At 52.0% G+C, this 21,368-nt stretch overlaps 1 protein-coding gene across 1 annotated transcript in view; it reads left to right on the top strand.

The window, feature by feature from the left end:
• Positions 1-21,368, top strand: part of MUC2 (mucin 2, oligomeric mucus/gel-forming) — a 110,463-nt gene that overhangs the window by 72,303 nt on the left and 16,792 nt on the right. Inside the window, exons 42-55 of the mRNA XM_085223834.1 lie at positions 2,192-2,821; positions 4,020-4,274; positions 5,473-5,727; positions 6,926-7,180; positions 8,379-8,633; positions 9,832-9,971; positions 11,290-11,543; positions 12,139-12,230; positions 12,741-12,995; positions 14,194-14,448; positions 15,647-15,901; positions 17,100-17,354; positions 18,553-18,807; positions 20,009-20,263. Coding sequence (XP_085079960.1) covers positions 2,192-2,821; positions 4,020-4,274; positions 5,473-5,727; positions 6,926-7,180; positions 8,379-8,633; positions 9,832-9,971; positions 11,290-11,543; positions 12,139-12,230; positions 12,741-12,995; positions 14,194-14,448; positions 15,647-15,901; positions 17,100-17,354; positions 18,553-18,807; positions 20,009-20,263 — 3,666 coding nt within the window. The remainder of the gene's footprint in view (positions 1-2,191; positions 2,822-4,019; positions 4,275-5,472; positions 5,728-6,925; positions 7,181-8,378; positions 8,634-9,831; positions 9,972-11,289; positions 11,544-12,138; positions 12,231-12,740; positions 12,996-14,193; positions 14,449-15,646; positions 15,902-17,099; positions 17,355-18,552; positions 18,808-20,008; positions 20,264-21,368) is intronic.

Here is a 21,368-nt window from a genome sequence, read left to right as displayed (position 1 = left end):
GAGACCTGTAACCAGTGGTGTCCCCCAGGGGTCTGTGCTGGGTCCAGTCTTGTTCAACATCTTCATCAATGACCTTGATGAGGGGATAGTGGCCACCCTCAGCAAGTTTGCTGATGATACGAAGTTGGGAGGATTGGCTGACACGCCTGAAGGCTGTGCTGCCATTCAGCGAGACCTGGACAGGCTGGAGAACTGGGCAGTAAGAAACTGGATGAGGTTCAACAAAAGCAAGTGTAAAGTCTTACACCTAGGGAGGAATAATTGCATGCACCAATACAGGCTGGGGGATGAACTGCTGGAGAGGAGCTCTGCAGAGAGGGACCTGGGCGTCCTGGTGGACGACAGGTTGGCCATGAGCCAGCAGTGTGCCCTCGTGGCCAAAAAGGCCAATGGCATTCTGGGGTGCATTAAGAAGAGCGTGTCCAGCAGGTTGAGGGAGGTGATCCTCCCCCTCTACTCTGCCCTGGTAAGGCCTCATCTGGAGTACTGTGTCCAGTTCTGGGCTCCCCAGTACAAAAAAGACAGGGATCTCTTGGAAAGAGTCCAGCGGAGGGCCACAAAGATGGTGAAGGGTCTGGAGCATCTCCCCTATGAAGAAAGGCTAAGTGAACTGGGTCTATTTAGCCTTGAGAAAAGACGACTGAGAGGGGACCTGATCCAGGTTTATAAATATCTGAGGTGTGGCGGCCATAGTGGTGAGGCCAGTCTCTTTTCAATGGTACGTGGAGACAGGACGAGGGGAAACGGACATAAGCTGCAGCATAGGAAGTTTTGCATGAATGTGCGTAAGAACTTCTTCACGGTGAGGGTGATGGAACACTGGAACAGGCTGCCCAGGGGGGTTGTGGAGTCTCCTTCTCTGGAGATATTCAAGTCTCGCCTGGACGCCTACCTGTGCGACCTGGTGTAGGGAACCTGCTTTGGCAGGGGGGTTGGTCTCGATGATCTCTAGAGGTCCCTTCCAACCCCTACAATTCTGTGATTCTGTGAATAGAATGTGACAGCAATAGTGAAGTAGGAATGAAGCCTAAGGATGATCGGAGTGCATTCAGCTGGCTTAAGGGCTGCAGAGTTCTTATGGTCTGAGCATTGTTTTCACTGTGCACACGGTGTTTCGATGCAGTATTGGTCTTAGGTAGATTGTTTACACGTGTCTCCCATGGAGGTTGTACGAAACCTTGGTGTGTAATTCCTGAACGAAACTAATCCTGCTAGTAAGATATTCTGCATTTGAATTACCTGAACTAGTGGGTTTCTGGTTGTGGATTTTGATGAACTCAGTAGGGAAACGGAGTTAACGGGGAAATACAATTTGATTTTCTGCAATGATGAATCTCTGTGTTATCCTAGGTACCACTTCCCAGAGCACCACGAGTACAAGTGTGTCGAGTACCAGCGTGTCAAGTAGCAGTGCCCCGCCAACAACAACCGGGTCTGCCCCCACTACCACCTCTGGCACAACGCTCTCCAGCAGCACCACCAGCAGCACCGTGAGCACCACGCCTGTTACTGTCACGACCTCATCCGGCCCGACTTCAGTCAGCACATCCACACCCACGCCAACACCCACCACCTCCGTAACACCTCCACCCACGACAACGGAAGGTAATGTCTGGTCATCGCGTTATTTTTTTTTGTTGTCCACTTTCCCTTCTGGACCTTTGTTTAAGTAATGTGTGCCCCATGCTAGTTCTCATGCTTTCTGTTTCGCCCTGAGAAGAATTTGTTTGTCTTGGGCAGAAAGTTCCTTGTTCTCTTACTCTGCACGGCTCTTTTGAATTTATTTAATCCTGTTGCCTGGTGCAACTACTTTGGTCAGACCGGAAGTCCTTGTTTGCTGCTTTGCGTTGCTTTCCTTCAACTGGTCAGGTCTTTCTCAATGCGAACCCAGTATCGATATGGCATGGAGCTTGTTTTTGTGACACTTTTGTTTCAGGTCTTTTTGGGCCGGGGCTTTTCTGACCTTCTTGCCTTTCTTCTGCTGCTAGCCCTCTGTGCTTTTCAGCCACTGGCATGACATTTTTCTTCTGGGAAAAGCATGTTTTCCCTGGAGGGTTTCATGGGATAGTCCTCAGATGGAAGCTTGGCACTTATCGCCATCAACAACTGCATGATCCTCCCATCTCTTATCACCTCCTCCAAGTGATTCTGTAGTTCCTAATTGTTTACATTTACTGATGTCCAACGGCAGTTGACTGCACCGTTCCAGAGGACTGCATCTGGACTGACTGGATCGATGTGAGTTACCCACAGTATGGCCCGGAGAATGGTGATGATGAGACCTTTGAAAATATTCAGAATAAGATCCCTTCATGGAACTGTACGAAGGTTGAGAATATTTCCTGCAGAGCTGAGAAATTTCCAGACATTCCTATAGAAGATTTAGGGCAGAAAGTGGAATGTGATGTTAATACAGGACTCATCTGTAAAAATAAGGATCAGACCCCAGGGGCTGTGATACCAATGCCAGTCTGCCTGAATTATCAGATCAAAGTCTGCTGTACTCCACCATTAAGACCGGAGTGCACAACAGCTATCACGACTACAACCACAGGAGAAATCAGCACAACAGTGTCCCTCTCTCCGACAACAAGCACAGTTTACACTCCGAGTGTGCCAAGCACAACTGCCCCGCCAACAACAACCGGGTCTGCCCCCACTACCACCTCTGGCACAACGCTCTCCAGCAGCACTACCGGCAGCACCGTGAGCACCACGCCTGTTACTGTCACGACCTCGTCCGGCCCGACTTCAGTCAGCACATCCACACCCACGCCAACACCCACCACCTCCGTAACACCTCCACCCACGACAACGGAAGGTAATTGTCTGGCCTTGCTGTCACGTGTTCCCTTGCAGAGGGAGAGGTGAAGGCCTGTGAGCGCCTGAACGTAGGCTTTGTGTATGGGCTGAGGGCCGGGTGTGATTGCTGAACGTTCCTTAATGGAGCAGGAGCCCAGGGTAGTCCTGACTCTTGCTGTTTGGAGGCAAGGTGAGTGCATTAGTTGAGGGCAGAAGGTCCCTTGTTGGTTGACACTGCGTGTCCTTGGAAAAGGTTTTTTTCAGCTAGGTGCAGCTGGTAGTCTTAGGCCGCCATTGGTCTGACTGGAAGTCTTCCTTTTGCTGCTGCGATATCTTGTCCTCAATCTAGAGAGAACATTCCCTTATGAGGCGTCTCGTGTAGGCGCAGTGGGCTTTTGTGGTGGGCACTATGGTTTCTGGTGCTTGTAGGTCACAGACATTCAGACGTTCTGCCCTTTCTTCCCCTGCGCTCGTGTGCAATTCTTTTTAGTTCCTGCAGTGATTCTCTGTGGGTGGTGTGTATGTTCACGTCCTGCGGATGGAGCATAAGCGTTTGATTGGAAGGCAGACGTTTCTGTACCATGGGGCGTTTCTGAATTGCTTGTTGAGAACAGGTTGAAGGAGGCAGCCTTCTGGCCTGTGGCGTGGGCAACCAAGAAACATAGAAAAGCAGTTGGAGATAAGTGGCATGGCAAGGACAAATGCGGTAGAATGGTTTTTGAAGACGTGAGAGGGGTATAGAGAAGAGTTTCAGTAGTTGTACTGGAGCCCCAAGTGAGGTGGCAGGAAATTAGTTGTGGCGGGAAATCGGGCCTGCTAGTTTGCTGCACTGGGTCCGGTGGTGGTTCCACGCAATAGAACGTGACAGCCAAAGGTAAGGAAGAGTGAAGCCTAAGGATGATCGGAGTGCATTCATCTGGCTTAAGGGCTGCGGAGTTCTTGTAGCCTGAGCATTGTTTTCACTGTGCACACGGTGGTTAGATGCCGCATTGGTCATAGGTGTGGCGTTTGCACGTGTCTCCAAAGCTGGTTTTTGGAAACCTAGGAGTAGAATTCCGGAATGACACAAATAGGACTAATGAGACTGTCTCCATTCCTACACTCTGAACTTCCCGGGCTTGCGGTTGTGGAGCTTGGTGAAGTCAGTTGAGAAATGAGGACTGAGAGAGGAAATGCGGTTGTTCTGCTTGCAACGATGAAACCCTGTGTTTTCCCAGGTCCCACTTCGCAGAGCACCACGAGTACAAGTGTGTCGAGTACCAGCGTGTCAAGTAGCAGTGCCCCGCCAACAACAACCGGGTCTGCCCCCACTACCACCTCTGGCACAACGCTCTCCAGCAGCACTACCGGCAGCACCGTGAGCACCACGCCTGTTACTGTCACGACCTCGTCCGGCCCGACTTCAGTCAGCACATCCACACCCACGCCAACACCCACCACCTCCGTAACACCTCCACCCACGACAACGGAAGGTAATTGTCTGGCCTTGCTGTCACGTGTTCCCTTGCAGAGGGAGAGGTGAAGGCCTGTGAGCGCCTGAACGTAGGGTTTGTGTATGGGCTGAGGGCCGGGTGTGATTGCTGAACGTTCCTTAATGGAGCAGGAGCCCAAGGTAGTCCTGACTCTTGCTGTTTGGAGGCAAGGTGAGTGCATTAGTTGAGGGCAGAAGGTCCCTTGTTGGTTGACACTGCGTGTCCTTGGAAAAGGTTTTTTTCAGCTAGGTGCAGCTGGTAGTCTTAGGCCGCCATTGGTCTGACTGGAAGTCTTCCTTTTGCTGCTGCGATATCTTGTCCTCAATCTAGAGAGAACATTCCCTTATGAGGCGTCTCGTGTAGGCGCAGTGGGCTTTTGTGGTGGGCACTATGGTTTCTGGTGCTTGTAGGTCACAGACATTCAGACGTTCTGCCCTTTCTTCCCCTGCGCTCGTGTGCAATTCTTTTTAGTTCCTGCAGTGATTCTCTGTGGGTGGTGTGTATGTTCACGTCCTGAGGATGGAGCATAAGCGTTTGATTGGAAGGCAGACGTTTCTGTACCATGGGGCGTTTCTGAATTGCTTGTTGAGAACAGGTTGAAGGAGGCAGCCTTCTGGCCTGTGGCGTGGGCAACCAAGAAACATAGAAAAGCAGTTGGAGATAAGTGGCATGGCAAGGACAAATGCGGTAGAATGGTTTTTGAAGACGTGAGAGGGGTATAGAGAAGAGTTTCAGTAGTTGTACTGGAGCCCCAAGTGAGGTGGCAGGAAATTAGTTGTGGCGGGAAATCGGGCCTGCTAGTTTGCTGCACTGGGTCCGGTGGTGGTTCCACGCAATAGAACGTGACAGCCAAAGGTAAGGAAGAGTGAAGCCTAAGGATGATCGGAGTGCATTCATCTGGCTTAAGGGCTGCGGAGTTCTTGTAGCCTGAGCATTGTTTTCACTGTGCACACGGTGGTTAGATGCCGCATTGGTCATAGGTGTGGCATTTGCACGTGTCTCCGAAGCTGGTTTTTGGAAAACCTGGAGTAGAATTCCGGAATGACACAAATAGGACTAATGAGACTGTCTCCATTCCTACACTCTGAACTTCCCGGGCTTGCGGTTGTGGAGCATGGTGAAGTCAGTTGAGAAATGAGGACTGAGAGAGGAAATGCGGTTGGTCTGCTTGCAACGATGAAACCCTGTGTTTTCCCAGGTCCCACTTCGCAGAGCACCACGAGTACAAGTGTGTCGAGTACCAGCGTGTCAAGTAGCAGTGCCCCGCCAACAACAACCGGGTCTGCCCCCACTACCACCTCTGGCACAACGCTCTCCAGCAGCACCACCAGCAGCACCGTGAGCACCACGCCTGTTACTGTCACGACCTCATCCGGCCCGACTTCAGTCAGCACATCCACACCCACGCCAACACCCACCACCTCCGTAACACCTCCACCCACGACAACGGAAGGTAATTGTCTGGCCATGCTGTCACGTGTTCCCTTGCAGAGGGAGAGGTGAAGGCCTGTGAGCGCCTGAACGTAGGCTTTGTGTATGGGCTGAGGGCCGGGTGTGATTGCTGAACGTTCCTTAATGGAGCAGGAGCCCAAGGTAGTCCTGACTCTTGCTGTTTGGAGGCAAGGTGAGTGCATTAGTTGAGGGCAGAAGGTCCCTTGTTGGTTGACACTGCGTGTCCTTGGAAAAGGTTTTTTTCAGCTAGGTGCAGCTGGTAGTCTTAGGCCGCCATTGGTCTGACTGGAAGTCTTCCTTTTGCTGCTGCGATATCTTGTCCTCAATCTAGAGAGAACATTCCCTTATGAGGCGTCTCGTGTAGGCGCAGTGGGCTTTTGTGGTGGGCACTATGGTTTCTGGTGCTTGTAGGTCACAGACATTCAGACGTTCTGCCCTTTCTTCCCCTGCGCTCGTGTGCAATTCTTTTTAGTTCCTGCAGTGATTCTCTGTGGGTGGTGTGTATGTTCACGTCCTGAGGATGGAGCATAAGCGTTTGATTGGAAGGCAGACGTTTCTGTACCATGGGGCGTTTCTGAATTGCTTGTTGAGAACAGGTTGAAGGAGGCAGCCTTCTGGCCTGTGGCGTGGGCAACCAAGGAACATAGAAAAGCAGTTGGAGATAAGTGGCATGGCAAGGACAAATGCGGTAGAATGGTTTTTGAAGACGTGAGAGGGGTATAGAGAAGAGTTTCAGTAGTTGTACTGGAGCCCCAAGTGAGGTGGCAGGAAATTAGTTGTGGGGTGAAATCGGGCCTGCTAGTTTGCTGCACTGGGTCCGGTGGTGGTTCCACGCAATAGAACGTGACAGCCAAAGGTAAGGAAGAGTGAAGCCTAAGGATGATCGGAGTGCATTCATCTGGCTTAAGGGCTGCGGAGTTCTTGTAGCCTGAGCATTGTTTTCACTGTGCACACGGTGGTTAGATGCCGCATTGGTCATAGGTGTGGTGTTTGCACGTGTCTCCGAAGCTGGTTTTTGGAAACCTAGGAGTAGAATTCTGCAATGACACAAATAGGACTAATGAGACTGTCTCCATTCCTACACTCTGAACTTCCCGGGCTTGCGGTTGTGGAGCATGGTGAAGTCAGTTGAGAAATGAAGACTGAGAGAGGAAATGCGGTTGGCCTGCTTGCAACGATGAAACCCTGTGTTTTCCCAGGTCCCACTTCGCAGAGCACCACGAGTACAAGTGTGTCGAGTACCAGCGTGTCAAGTAGCAGTGCCCCGCCAACAACAACCGGGTCTGCCCCCACTACCACCTCTGGCACAACGCTCTCCAGCAGCACCACCAGCAGCACCGTGAGCACCACGCCTGTTACTGTCACGACCTCATCCGGCCCGACTTCAGTCAGCACATCCACACCCACGCCAACTCCCACCACCTCCGTAACACCTCCACCCACGACAACGGAAGGTAATTGTCTGGCCTTGCTGTCAGGTGTTCCCTTGCAGAGGGAGAGGTGAAGGCCTGTGAGCGCCTGAACGTAGGCTTTGTGTATGGGCTGAGGGCTGGGTGTGATTGCTGAACGTTCCTTAATGGAGCAGGAGCCCAAGGTAGTCCTGACTCTTGCTGTTTGGAGGCAAGGTGAGTGCATTAGTTGAGGGCAGAAGGTCCCTTGTTGGTTGACACTGCGTGTCCTTGGAAAAGGTTTTTTTCAGCTAGGTGCAGCTGGTAGTCTTAGGCCGCCATTGGTCTGACTGGAAGTCTTCCTTTTGCTGCTGCGATATCTTGTCCTCAATCTAGAGAGAACATTCCCTTATGAGGCGTCTCGTGTAGGCGCAGTGGGCTTTTGTGGTGGGCACTGTGGTTTCTGGTGCTTGTAGGTCACAGACATTCAGACGTTCTGCCCTTTCTTCCCCTGCGCTCGTGTGCAATTCTTTTTAGTTCCTGCAGTGATTCTCTGTGGGTGGTGTGTATGTTCACGTCCTGAGGATGGAGCATAAGCGTTTGATTGGAAGGCAGACGTTTCTGTACCATGGGGCGTTTCTGAATTGCTTGTTGAGAACAGGTTGAAGGAGGCAGCCTTCTGGCCTGTGGCGTGGGCAACCAAGGAACATAGAAAAGCAGTTGGAGATAAGTGGCATGGCAAGGACAAATGCGGTAGAATGGTTTTTGAAGACGTGAGAGGGGTATAGAGAAGAGTTTCAGTAGTTGTACTGGAGCCCCAAGTGAGGTGGCAGGAAATTAGTTGTGGCGGGAAATCGGGCCTGCTAGTTTGCTGCACTGGGTCCGGTAGTGGTTCCACGCAATAGAACGTGACAGCCAAAGGTAAGGAAGAGTGAAGCCTAAGGATGATCGGAGTGCATTCATCTGGCTTAAGGGCTGCGGAGTTCTTGTAGCCTGAGCATTGTTTTCACTGTGCACACGGTGGTTAGATGCCGCATTGGTCATAGGTGTGGTGTTTGCACGTGTCTCCGAAGCTGGTTTTTGGAAACCTAGGAGTAGAATTCTGCAATGACACAAATAGGACTAATGAGACTGTCTCCATTCCTACACTCTGAACTTCCCGGGCTTGCGGTTGTGGAGCATGGTGAAGTCAGTTGAGAAATGAAGACTGAGAGAGGAAATGCGGTTGGCCTGCTTGCAACGATGAAACCCTGTGTTTTCCCAGGTCCCACTTCGCAGAGCACCACGAGTACAAGTGTGTCGAGTACCAGCGTGTCAAGTAGCAGTGCCCCGCCAACAACAACCGGGTCTGCCCCCACTACCACCTCTGGCACAACGCTCTCCAGCAGCACCACCAGCAGCACCGTGAGCACCACGCCTGTTACTGTCACGACCTCATCCGGCCCGACTTCAGTCAGCACATCCACACCCACGCCAACTCCCACCACCTCCGTAACACCTCCACCCACGACAACGGAAGGTAATTGTCTGGCCTTGCTGTCAGGTGTTCCCTTGCAGAGGGAGAGGTGAAGGCCTGTGAGCGCCTGAACGTAGGCTTTGTGTATGGGCTGAGGGCCGGGTGTGATTGCTGAACGTTCCTTAATGGAGCAGGAGCCCAAGGTAGTCCTGACTCTTGCTGTTTGGAGGCAAGGTGAGTGCATTAGTTGAGGGCAGAAGGTCCCTTGTTGGTTGACACTGCGTGTCCTTGGAAAAGGTTTTTTTCAGCTAGGTGCAGCTGGTAGTCTTAGGCCGCCATTGGTCTGACTGGAAGTCTTCCTTTTGCTGCTGCGATATCTTGTCCTCAATCTAGAGAGAACATTCCCTTATGAGGCGTCTCGTGTAGGCGCAGTGGGCTTTTGTGGTGGGCACTGTGGTTTCTGGTGCTTGTAGGTCACAGACATTCAGACGTTCTGCCCTTTCTTTCCCTGCGCTCGTGTGCAATTCTTTTTAGTTCCTGCAGTGATTCTCTGTGGGTGGTGTGTATGTTCACGTCCTGCGGATGGAGCATAAGCGTTTGATTGGAAGGCAGACGTTTCTGTACCATGGGGCGTTTCTGAATTGCTTGTTGAGAACAGGTTGAAGGAGGCAGCCTTCTGGCCTGTGGCGTGGGCAACCAAGGAACATAGAAAAGCAGTTGGAGATAAGTGGCATGGCAAGGACAAATGCGGTAGAATGGTTTTTGAAGACGTGAGAGGGGTATAGAGAAGAGTTTCAGTAGTTGTACTGGAGCCCCAAGTGAGGTGGCAGGAAATTAGTTGTGGTGTGAAATCGGGCCTGCTAGTTTGCTGCACTGGGTCCGGTGGTGGTTCCACGCAATAGAACGTGACAGCCAAAGGTAAGGAAGAGTGAAGCCTAAGGATGATCGGAGTGCATTCATCTGGCTTAAGGGCTGCGGAGTTCTTGTAGCCTGAGCATTGTTTTCACTGTGCACACGGTGGTTAGATGCCGCATTGGTCATAGGTGTGGTGTTTGCACGTGTCTCCGAAGCTGGTTTTTGGAAACCTAGGAGTAGAATTCCGGAATGACACAAATAGGACTAATGAGACTGTCTCCATTCCTACACTCTGAACTTCCCGGGCTTGCGGTTGTGGAGCATGGTGAAGTCAGTTGAGAAATGAGGACTGAGAGAGGAAATGCGGTTGGCCTGCTTGCAACGATGAAACCCTGTGTTTTCCCAGGTCCCACTTCGCAGAGCACCACGAGTACAAGTGTGTCGAGTACCAGCGTGTCAAGTAGCAGTGCCCCGCCAACAACAACCGGGTCTGCCCCCACTACCACCTCTGGCACAACGCTCTCCAGCAGCACCACCAGCAGCACCGTGAGCACCACGCCTGTTACTGTCACGACCTCATCCGGCCCGACTTCAGTCAGCACATCCACACCCACGCCAACACCCACCACCTCCGTAACACCTCCACCCACGACAACGGAAGGTAATTGTCTGGCCTTGCTGTCAGGTGTTCCCTTGCAGAGGGAGAGGTGAAGGCCTGTGAGCGCCTGAACGTAGGCTTTGTGTATGGGCTGAGGGCCGGGTGTGATTGCTGAACGTTCCTTAATGGAGCAGGAGCCCAAGGTAGTCCTGACTCTTGCTGTTTGGAGGCAAGGTGAGTGCATTAGTTGAGGGCAGAAGGTCCCTTGTTGGTTGACACTGCGTGTCCTTGGAAAAGGTTTTTTTCAGCTAGGTGCAGCTGGTAGTCTTAGGCCGCCATTGGTCTGACTGGAAGTCTTCCTTTTGCTGCTGCGATATCTTGTCCTCAATCTAGAGAGAACATTCCCTTATGAGGCGTCTCGTGTAGGCGCAGTGGGCTTTTGTGGTGGGCACTATGGTTTCTGGTGCTTGTAGGTCACAGACATTCAGACGTTCTGCCCTTTCTTCCCCTGCGCTCGTGTGCAATTCTTTTTAGTTCCTGCAGTGATTCTCTGTGGGTGGTGTGCATGTTCACGTCCTGCGGATGGAGCATAAGCGTTTGATTGGAAGGCAGATGTTTCTGTACCATGGGGCGTTTCTGAATTGCTTGTTGAGAACAGGTTGAAGGAGGCAGCCTTCTGGCCTGTGGCGTGGGCAACCAAGGAACATAGAAAAGCAGTTGGAGATAAGTGGCATGGCAAGGACAAATGCGGTAGAATGGTTTTTGAAGACGTGAGAGGGGTATAGAGAAGAGTTTCAGTAGTTGTACTGGAGCCCCAAGTGAGGTGGCAGGAAATTAGTTGTGGTGTGAAATCGGGCCTGCTAGTTTGCTGCACTGGGTCCGGTGGTGGTTCCACGCAATAGAACGTGACAGCCAAAGGTAAGGAAAGAGTCTAAGAAGCCTAAGGATGATCGGAGTGCATTCATCTGGCTTAAGGGCTGCGGAGTTCTTGTAGCCTGAGCATTGTTTTCACTGTGCACACGGTGGTTAGATGCCGCATTGGTCATAGGTGTGGTGTTTGCACGTGTCTCCGAAGCTGGTTTTTGGAAACCTAGGAGTAGAATTCCGGAATGACACAAATAGGACTAATGAGACTGTCTCCATTCCTACACTCTGAACTTCCCGGGCTTGCGGTTGTGGAGCTTGGTGAAGTCAGTTGAGAAATGAGGACTGAGAGAGGAAATGCGATTGGCCTGCTTGCAACTATGAAACCCTGTGTTTTCCCAGGTCCCACTTCGCAGAGCACCACGAGTACAAGTGTGTCGAGTACCAGCGTGTCAAGTAGCAGTGCCCCGCCAACAACAACCGGGTCTGCCCCCACTACCACCTCTGGCACAACGCTCTCCAGCAGCACTACCGCAGCACCGTGAGCACCACGCCTGTTACTGTCACGACCTCATCCGGCCCGACTTCAGTCAGCACATCCACACCCACGCCAACACCCACCACCTCCGTAACACCTCCACCCACGACAACGGAAGGTAATTGTCTGGCCATGCTGTCAGGTGTTCCCTTGCAGAGGGAGAGGTGAAGGCCTGTGAGCGCCTGAACGTAGGCTTTGTGTATGGGCTGAGGGCCGGGTGTGATTGCTGAACGTTCCTTAATGGAGCAGGAGCCCAAGGTAGTCCTGACTCTTGCTGTTTGGAGGCAAGGTGAGTGCATTAGTTGAGGGCAGAAGGTCCCTTGTTGGTTGACACTGCGTGTCCTTGGAAAAGGTTTTTTTCAGCTAGGTGCAGCTGGTAGTCTTAGGCCGCCATTGGTCTGACTGGAAGTCTTCCTTTTGCTGCTGCGATATCTTGTCCTCAATCTAGAGAGAACATTCCCTTATGAGGCGTCTCGTGTAGGCGCAGTGGGCTTTTGTGGTGGGCACTATGGTTTCTGGTGCTTGTAGGTCACAGACATTCAGACGTTCTGCCCTTTCTTCCCCTGCGCTCGTGTGCAATTCTTTTTAGTTCCTGCAGTGATTCTCTGTGGGTGGTGTGCATGTTCACGTCCTGCGGATGGAGCATAAGCGTTTGATTGGAAGGCAGATGTTTCTGTACCATGGGGCGTTTCTGAATTGCTTGTTGAGAACAGGTTGAAGGAGGCAGCCTTCTGGCCTGTGGCGTGGGCAACCAAGAAACATAGAAAAGCAGTTGGAGATAAGTGGCATGGCATGGACAAATGCGGTAGAATGGTTTTTGAAGACGTGAGAGGGGTATAGAGAAGAGTTTCAGTAGTTGTACTGGAGCCCCAAGTGAGGTGGTAGGAAAGTTAGTTGTGCGGGAAATCGGGCCTGCTAGTTTGCTGCATGGGTCCGGTGGTGGTTCCACGCAATAGAACGTGACAGCCAAAGGTAAGGAAGAGTGAAGCCTAAGGATGATCGGAGTGCATTCATCTGGCTTAAGGGCTGCGGAGTTCTTGTAGCCTGAGCATTGTTTTCACTGTGCACACGGTGGTTAGATGCCGCATTGGTCATAGGTGTGGCATTTGCACGTGTCTCCGAAGCTGGTTTTTGGAAACCTAGGAGTAGAATTCTGCAATGACATAAATAGGACTAATGAGACTGTCTCCATTCCTACACTCTGAACTTCCCGGGCTTGCGGTTGTGGAGCTTGGTGAAGTCAGTTGAGAAATGAGGACTGAGAGAGGAAATGCGATTGGCCTGCTTGCAACGATGAAACCCTGTGTTTTCCCAGGTCCCACTTCGCAGAGCACCACGAGTACAAGTGTGTCGAGTACCAGCGTGTCAAGTAGCAGTGCCCCGCCAACAACAACCGGGTCTGCCCCCACTACCACCTCTGGCACAACGCTCTCCAGCAGCACTACCAGCAGCACCGTGAGCACCACGCCTGTTACCGTCACGACCTCATCCGGCCCGACTTCAGTCAGCACATCCACACCCACGCCAACACCCACCACCTCCGTAACACCTCCACCCACGACAACGGAAGGTAATTGTCCGGCCATGCTGTCAGGTGTTCCCTTGCAGAGGGAGAGGTGAAGGCCTGTGAGCGCCTGAACGTAGGCTTTGTGTATGGGCTGAGGGCCGGGTGTGATTGCTGAACGTTCCTTAATGGAGCAGGAGCCCAAGGTAGTCCTGACTCTTGCTGTTTGGAGGCAAGGTGAGTGCATTAGTTGAGGGCAGAAGGTCCCTTGTTGGTTGACACTGCGTGTCCTTGGAAAAGGTTTTTTTCAGCTAGGTGCAGCTGGTAGTCTTAGGCCGCCATTGGTCTGACTGGAAGTCTTCCTTTTGCTGCTGCGATATCTTGTCCTCAATCTAGAGAGAACATTCCCTTATGAGGCGTCTCGTGTAGGCGCAGTGGGCTTTTGTGGTGGGCACTATGGTTTCTGGTGCTTGTAGGTCACAGACATTCAGACGTTCTGCCCTTTCTTCCCCTGCGCTCGTGTGCAATTCTTTTTAGTTCCTGCAGTGATTCTCTGTGGGTGGTGTGCATGTTCACGTCCTGCGGATGGAGCATAAGCGTTTGATTGGAAGGCAGATGTTTCTGTACCATGGGGCGTTTCTGAATTGCTTGTTGAGAACAGGTTGAAGGAGGCAGCCTTCTGGCCTGTGGCGTGGGCAACCAAGGAACATAGAAAAGCAGTTGGAGATAAGTGGCATGGCATGGACAAATGCGGTAGAATGGTTTTTGAAGACGTGAGAGGGGTATAGAGAAGAGTTTCAGTAGTTGTACTGGAGCCCCAAGTGAGGTGGTAGGAAGTTAGTTGTGGCGGGAAATCGGGCCTGCTAGTTTGCTGCATTGGGTCCGGTGGTGGTTCCACGCAATAGAACGTGACAGCCAAAGGTAAGGAAGAGTGAAGCCTAAGGATGATCGGAGTGCATTCATCTGGCTTAAGGGCTGCGGAGTTCTTGTAGCCTGAGCATTGTTTTCACTGTGCACACGGTGGTTAGATGCCGCATTGGTCATAGGTGTGGCATTTGCACGTGTCTCCGAAGCTGGTTTTTGGAAACCTAGGAGTAGAATTCTGCAATGACATAAATAGGACTAATGAGACTGTCTCCATTCCTACACTCTGAACTTCCCGGGCTTGCGGTTGTGGAGCTTGGTGAAGTCAGTTGAGAAATGAGGACTGAGAGAGGAAATGCGATTGGCCTGCTTGCAACGATGAAACCCTGTGTTTTCCCAGGTCCCACTTCGCAGAGCACCACGAGTACAAGTGTGTCGAGTACCAGCGTGTCAAGTAGCAGTGCCCCGCCAACAACAACCGGGTCTGCCCCCACTACCACCTCTGGCACAACGCTCTCCAGCAGCACCACCAGCAGCACCGTGAGCACCACGCCTGTTACTGTCACGACCTCATCCGGCCCGACTTCAGTCAGCACATCCACACCCACGCCAACACCCACCACCTCTGTAACACCTCCACCCACGACAACGGAAGGTAATTGTCTGGCCTTGCTGTCACGTGTTCCCTTGCAGAGGGAGAGGTGAAGGCCTGTGAGCGCCTGAACGTAGGCTTTGTGTATGGGCTGAGGGCCGGGTGTGATTGCTGAACGTTCCTTAATGGAGCAGGAGCCCAAGGTAGTCCTGACTCTTGCTGTTTGGAGGCAAGGTGAGTGCATTAGTTGAGGGCAGAAGGTCCCTTGTTGGTTGACACTGCGTGTCCTTGGAAAAGGTTTTTTTCAGCTAGGTGCAGCTGGTAGTCTTAGGCCGCCATTGGTCTGACTGGAAGTCTTCCTTTTGCTGCTGCGATATCTTGTCCTCAATCTAGAGAGAACATTCCCTTATGAGGCGTCTCGTGTAGGCGCAGTGGGCTTTTGTGGTGGGTACTATGGTTTCTGGTGCTTGTAGGTCACAGACATTCAGACGTTCTGCCCTTTCTTCCCCTGCGCTCGTGTGCAATTCTTTTTAGTTCCTGCAGTGATTCTCTGTGGGTGGTATGCATGTTCACGTCCTGCGGATGGAGCATAAGCGTTTGATTGGAAGGCAGATGTTTCTGTACCATGGGGCGTTTCTGAATTGCTTGTTGAGAACAGGTTGAAGGAGGCAGCCTTCTGGCCTGTGGCGTGGGCAACCAAGGAACATAGAAAAGCAGTTGGAGATAAGTGGCATGGCAAGGACAAATGCGGTAGAATGGTTTTTGAAGACGTGAGAGGGGTATAGAGAAGAGTTTCAGTAGTTGTACTGGAGCCCCAAGTGAGGTGGCTAGGAAATTAGTTGTGGTGGAAATCGGGCCTGCTAGTTTGCTGCATTGGGTCCGGTGGTGGTTTCACGCAATAGAACGTGACAGCCAAAGTTAAGGAAAAGTGAAGCCTAAGGATGATCGGAGTGCATTCATCTGGCTTAAGGGCTGCGGAGTTCTTGTAGCCTGAGCATTGTTTTCACTGTGCACACGGTGGTTAGATGCCGCATTGGTCATAGGTGTGGCATTTGCACGTGTCTCCGAAGCTGGTTTTTGGAAACCTAGGAGTAGAATTCCGGAATGACACAAATAGGACTAATGAGACTGTCTCCATTCCTACACTCTGAACTTCCCGGGCTTGCGGTTGTGGAGCTTGGTGAAGTCAGTTGAGAAATGAGGACTGAGAGAGGAAATGCGATTGGCCTGCTTGCAACGATGAAACCCTGTGTTTTCCCAGGTCCCACTTCGCAGAGCACCACGAGTACAAGTGTGTCGAGTACCAGCGTGTCAAGTAGCAGTGCCCCGCCAACAACAACCGGGTCTGCCCCCACTACCACCTCTGGCACAACGCTCTCCAGCAGCACCACCGGCAGCACCGTGAGCACCACGCCTGTTACTTTCACGACCTCGTCCGGCCCGACTTCAGTCAGCACATCCACACCCACGCCAACACCCACCACCTCCGTAACACCTCCACCCACGACAACGGAAGGTAATTGTCTGGCCTTGCTGTCAGTGTTCCCTTGCAGAGGGAGAGGTGAAGGCCTGTGAGCGCCTGAACGTAGGCTTTGTGTATGGGCTGAGGGCCGGGTGTGATTGCTGAACGTTCCTTAATGGAGCAGGAGCCCAAGGTAGTCCTGACTCTTGCTGTTTGGAGGCAAGGTGAGTGCATTAGTTGAGGGCAGAAGGTCCCTTGTTGGTTGACACTGCGTGTCCTTGGAAAAGGTTTTTTTCAGCTAGGTGCAGCTGGTAGTCTTAGGCCGCCATTGGTCTGACTGGAAGTCTTCCTTTTGCTGCTGCGATATCTTGTCCTCAATCTAGAGAGAACATTCCCTAATGAGGCGTCTCGTGTAGGCGCAGTGGGCTTTTGTGGTGGGCACTATGGTTTCTGGTGCTTGTAGGTCACAGACATTCAGACGTTCTGCCCTTTCTTCCCCTGCGCTCGTGTGCAATTCTTTTTAGTTCCTGCAGTGATTCTCTGTGGGTGGTGTGCATGTTCACGTCCTGCGATGGAGCATAAGCGTTTGATTGGAAGGCAGATGTTTCTGTACCATGGGGCGTTTCTGAATTGCTTGTTGAGAACAGGTTGAAGGAGGCAGCCTTCTGGCCTGTGGCGTGGGCAACCAAGAAACATAGAAAAGCAGTTGGAGATAAGTGGCATGGCATGGACAAATGCGGTAGAATGGTTTTTGAAGACGTGAGAGGGGTATAGAGAAGAGTTTCAGTAGTTGTACTGGAGCCCCAAGTGAGGTGGCAGGAAGTTAGTTGTGGGGAAATCGGGCCTGCTAGTTTGCTGCATTGGGTCCGGTGGTGGTTCCACGCAATAGAACGTGACAGCCAAAGGTAAGGAAAAGTCTAAGAAGCCTAAGGATGATCGGAGTGCATTCATCTGGCTTAAGGGCTGCGGAGTTCTTGTAGCCTGAGCATTGTTTTCACTGTGCACACGGTGGTTAGATGCCGCATTGGTCATAGGTGTGGCGTTTGCACGTGTCTCCGAAGCTGGTTTTTGGAAACCTAGGAGTAGAATTCTGCAATGACACAAATAGGACTAATGAGACTGTCTCCATTCCTACACTCTGAACTTCCCGGGCTTGCGGTTGTGGAGCTTGGTGAAGTCAGTTGAGAAATGAGGACTGAGAGAGGAAATGCGATTGGCCTGCTTGCAACGATGAAACCCTGTGTTTTCCCAGGTCCCACTTCGCAGAGCACCACGAGTACAAGTGTGTCGAGTACCAGCGTGTCAAGTAGCAGTGCCCCGCCAACAACAACCGGGTCTGCCCCCACTACCACCTCTGGCACAACGCTCTCCAGCAGCACTACCGGCAGCACCGTGAGCACCACGCCTGTTACTTTCACGACCTCGTCCGGCCCGACTTCAGTCAGCACATCCACACCCACGCCAACACCCACCACCTCCGTAACACCTCCACCCACGACAACGGAAGGTAATTGTCTGGCCATGCTGTCAGGTGTTCCCTTGCAGAGGGAGAGGTGAAGGCCTGTGAGCGCCTGAACGTAGGCTTTGTGTATGGGCTGAGGGCCGGGTGTGATTGCTGAACGTTCCTTAATGGAGCAGGAGCCCAAGGTAGTCCTGACTCTTGCTGTTTGGAGGCAAGGTGAGTGCATTAGTTGAGGGCAGAAGGTCCCTTGTTGGTTGACACTGCGTGTCCTTGGAAAAGGTTTTTTTCAGCTAGGTGCAGCTGGTAGTCTTAGGCCGCCATTGGTCTGACTGGAAGTCTTCCTTTTGCTGCTGCGATATCTTGTCCTCAATCTAGAGAGAACATTCCCTAATGAGGCGTCTCGTGTAGGCGCAGTGGGCTTTTGTGGTGGGCACTATGGTTTCTGGTGCTTGTAGGTCACAGACATTCAGACGTTCTGCCCTTTCTTCCCCTGCGCTCGTGTGCAATTCTTTTTAGTTCCTGCAGTGATTCTCTGTGGGTGGTGTGTATGTTCACGTCCTGCAGATGGAGCATAAGCGTTTGATTGGAAGGCAGATGTTTCTGTACCATGGGGCGTTTCTGAATTGCTTGTTGAGAACAGGTTGAAGGAGGCAGCCTTCTGGACTGTGGCGTGGGCAACCAAAAAACATAGAAAAGCAGTTGGAGATAAGTGGCATGGCATGGACAAATGCGGTAGAATGGTTTTTGAAGACGTGAGAGGGGTATAGAGAAGAGTTTCAGTAGTTGTACTGGAGCCCCAAGTGAGGTGGTAGGAAGTTAGTTGTGGCGGGAAATCGGGCCTGCTAGTTTGCTGCATTGGGTCCGGTGGTGGTTCCACGCAATAGAACGTGACAGCCAAAGGTAAGGAAGAGTGAAGCCTAAGGATGATCGGAGTGCATTCATCTGGCTTAAGGGCTGCGGAGTTCTTGTAGCCTGAGCATTGTTTTCACTGTGCACACGGTGGTTAGATGCCGCATTGGTCATAGGTGTGGCATTTGCACGTGTCTCCGAAGCTGGTTTTTGGAAACCTAGGAGTAGAATTCTGCAATGACATAAATAGGACTAATGAGACTGTCTCCATTCCTACACTCTGAACTTCCCGGGCTTGCGGTTGTGGAGCTTGGTGAAGTCAGTTGAGAAATGAGGACTGAGAGAGGAAATGCGATTGGCCTGCTTGCAACGATGAAACCCTGTGTTTTCCCAGGTCCCACTTCGCAGAGCACCACGAGTACAAGTGTGTCGAGTACCAGCGTGTCAAGTAGCAGTGCCCCGCCAACAACAACCGGGTCTGCCCCCACTACCACCTCTGGCACAACGCTCTCCAGCAGCACCACCAGCAGCACCGTGAGCACCACGCCTGTTACTGTCACGACCTCATCCGGCCCGACTTCAGTCAGCACATCCACACCCACGCCAACACCCACCACCTCCGTAACACCTCCACCCACGACAACGGAAGGTAATTGTCTGGCCTTGCTGTCACGTGTTCCCTTGCAGAGGGAGAGGTGAAGGCCTGTGAGCACCTGAACGTAGGCTTTGTGTATGGGCTGAGGGCCGGGTGTGATTGCTGAACGTTCCTTAATGGAGCAGGAGCCCAAGGTAGTCCTGACTCTTGCTGTTTGGAGGCAAGGTGAGTGCATTAGTTGAGGGCAGAAGGTCCCTTGTTGGTTGACACTGCGTGTCCTTGGAAAAGGTTTTTTTCAGCTAGGTGCAGCTGGTAGTCTTAGGCCGCCATTGGTCTGACTGGAAGTCTTCCTTTTGCTGCTGCGATATCTTGTCCTCAATCTAGAGAGAACATTCCCTTATGAGGCGTCTCGTGTAGGCGCAGTGGGCTTTTGTGGTGGGTACTATGGTTTCTGGTGCTTGTAGGTCACAGACATTCAGACGTTCTGCCCTTTCTTCCCCTGCGCTCGTGTGCAATTCTTTTTAGTTCCTGCAGTGATTCTCTGTGGGTGGTATGCATGTTCACGTCCTGCGGATGGAGCATAAGCGTTTGATTGGAAGGCAGATGTTTCTGTACCATGGGGCGTTTCTGAATTGCTTGTTGAGAACAGGTTGAAGGAGGCAGCCTTCTGGCCTGTGGCGTGGGCAACCAAGGAACATAGAAAAGCAGTTGGAGATAAGTGGCATGGCAAGGACAAATGCGGTAGAATGGTTTTTGAAGACGTGAGAGGGGTATAGAGAAGAGTTTCAGTAGTTGTACTGGAGCCCCAAGTGAGGTGGCAGGAAATTAGTTGTGGTGTGAAATCGGGCCTGCTAGTTTGCTGCATTGGGTCCGGTGGTGGTTTCACGCAATAGAACTTGACAGCCAAAGTTAAGGAAAAGTCTAAGAAGCCTAAGGATGATCGGAGTGCTTCATCTGGCTTAAGGGCTGCGGAGTTCTTGTAGCCTGAGCATTGTTTTCACTGTGCACACGGTGGTTAGATGCCGCATTGGTCATAGGTGTGGCGTTTGCACGTGTCTCCGAAGCTGGTTTTTGGAAACCTTGGAGTAGAATTCCGGAATGACACAAATAGGACTAATGAGACTGTCTCCATTCCTACACTCTGAACTTCCCGGGCTTGCGGTTGTGGAGCTTGGTGAAGTCAGTTGAGAAATGAGGACTGAGAGAGGAAATGCGGTTGGCCTGCTTGCAACGATGAAACCCTGTGTTTTCCCAGGTCCCACTTCGCAGAGCACCACGAGTACAAGTGTGTCGAGTACCAGCGTGTCAAGTAGCAGTGCCCTGCCAACAACAACCGGGTCTGCCCCCACTACCACCTCTGGCACAACGCTCTCCAGCAGCACTACCGGCAGCACTGTGAGCACCACGCCTGTTACTGTCACGACCTCATCTGGCCCGACTTCAGTCAGCACATCCACACCCACGCCAACACCCACCACCTCCGTAACACCTCCACCCACGACAACGGAAGGTAATTGTCTGGCCATGCTGTCAGGTGTTCCCTTGCAGAGGGAGAGGTGAAGGCCTGTGAGCGCCTGAACGTAGGCTTTGTGTATGGGCTGAGGGCCGGGTGTGATTGCTGAACGTTCCTTAATGGAGCAGGAGCCCAAGGTAGTCCTGACTCTTGCTGTTTGGAGGCAAGGTGAGTGCATTAGTTGAGGGCAGAAGGTCCCTTGTTGGTTGACACTGCGTGTCCTTGGAAAAGGTTTTTTTCAGCTAGGTGCAGCTGGTAGTCTTAGGCCGCCATTGGTCTGACTGGAAGTCTTCCTTTTGCTGCTGCGATATCTTGTCCTCAATCTAGAGAGAACATTCCCTTATGAGGCGTCTCGTGTAGGCGCAGTGGGCTTTTGTGGTGGGCACTATGGTTTCTGGTGCTTGTAGGTCACAGACATTCAGACGTTCTGCCCTTTCTTCCCCTGCGCTCGTGTGCAATTCTTTTTAGTTCCTGCAGTGATTCTCTGTGGGTGGTGTGTATGTTCACATCCTGCAGATGGAGCGTTTGATTGGAAGGCAGATGTTTCTGTACCATGGGGCGTTTCTGAATTGCTTGTTGAGAACAGGTTGAACGAGGCAGCCTTCTGGCCTGTGGCGTGGGCAACCAAGAAACATAGAAAAGCAGTTGGAGATAAGTGGCATGGCATGGACAAATGCGGTAGAATGGTTTTTGAAGACGTGAGAGGGGTATAGAGAAGAGTTTCAGTAGTTGTACTGGAGCCCCAAGTGAGGTGGCAGGAAATTAGTTGTGGTGTGAAATCGGGCCTGCTAGTTTGCTGCATTGGGTCCGGTGGTGGTTCCACGCAATAGAACGTGACAGCCAAAGGTAAGGAAAAGTGAAGCCTAAGGATGATCGGAGTGCATTCATCTGGCTTAAGGGCTGCGGAGTTCTTGTAGCCTGAGCATTGTTTTCACTGTGCACACGGTGGTTAGATGCCGCATTGGTCATAGGTGTGGCGTTTGCACGTGTCTCCAAAGCTGGTTTTTGGAAACCTTGGAGTAGAATTCCGGAATGACACAAATAGGACTAATGAGACTGTCTCCATTCCTACACTCTGAACTTCCCGGGCTTGCGGTTGTGG

Source organism: Meleagris gallopavo, chromosome 5, assembly GCF_905368555.1.
Source record: "Meleagris gallopavo chromosome 5, MGAL_WU_HG_1.1, whole genome shotgun sequence".
Classification (NCBI taxonomy): domain Eukaryota; kingdom Metazoa; phylum Chordata; class Aves; order Galliformes; family Phasianidae; genus Meleagris; species Meleagris gallopavo.
This window is presented reverse-complemented; position numbering and strand designations above follow the sequence as displayed.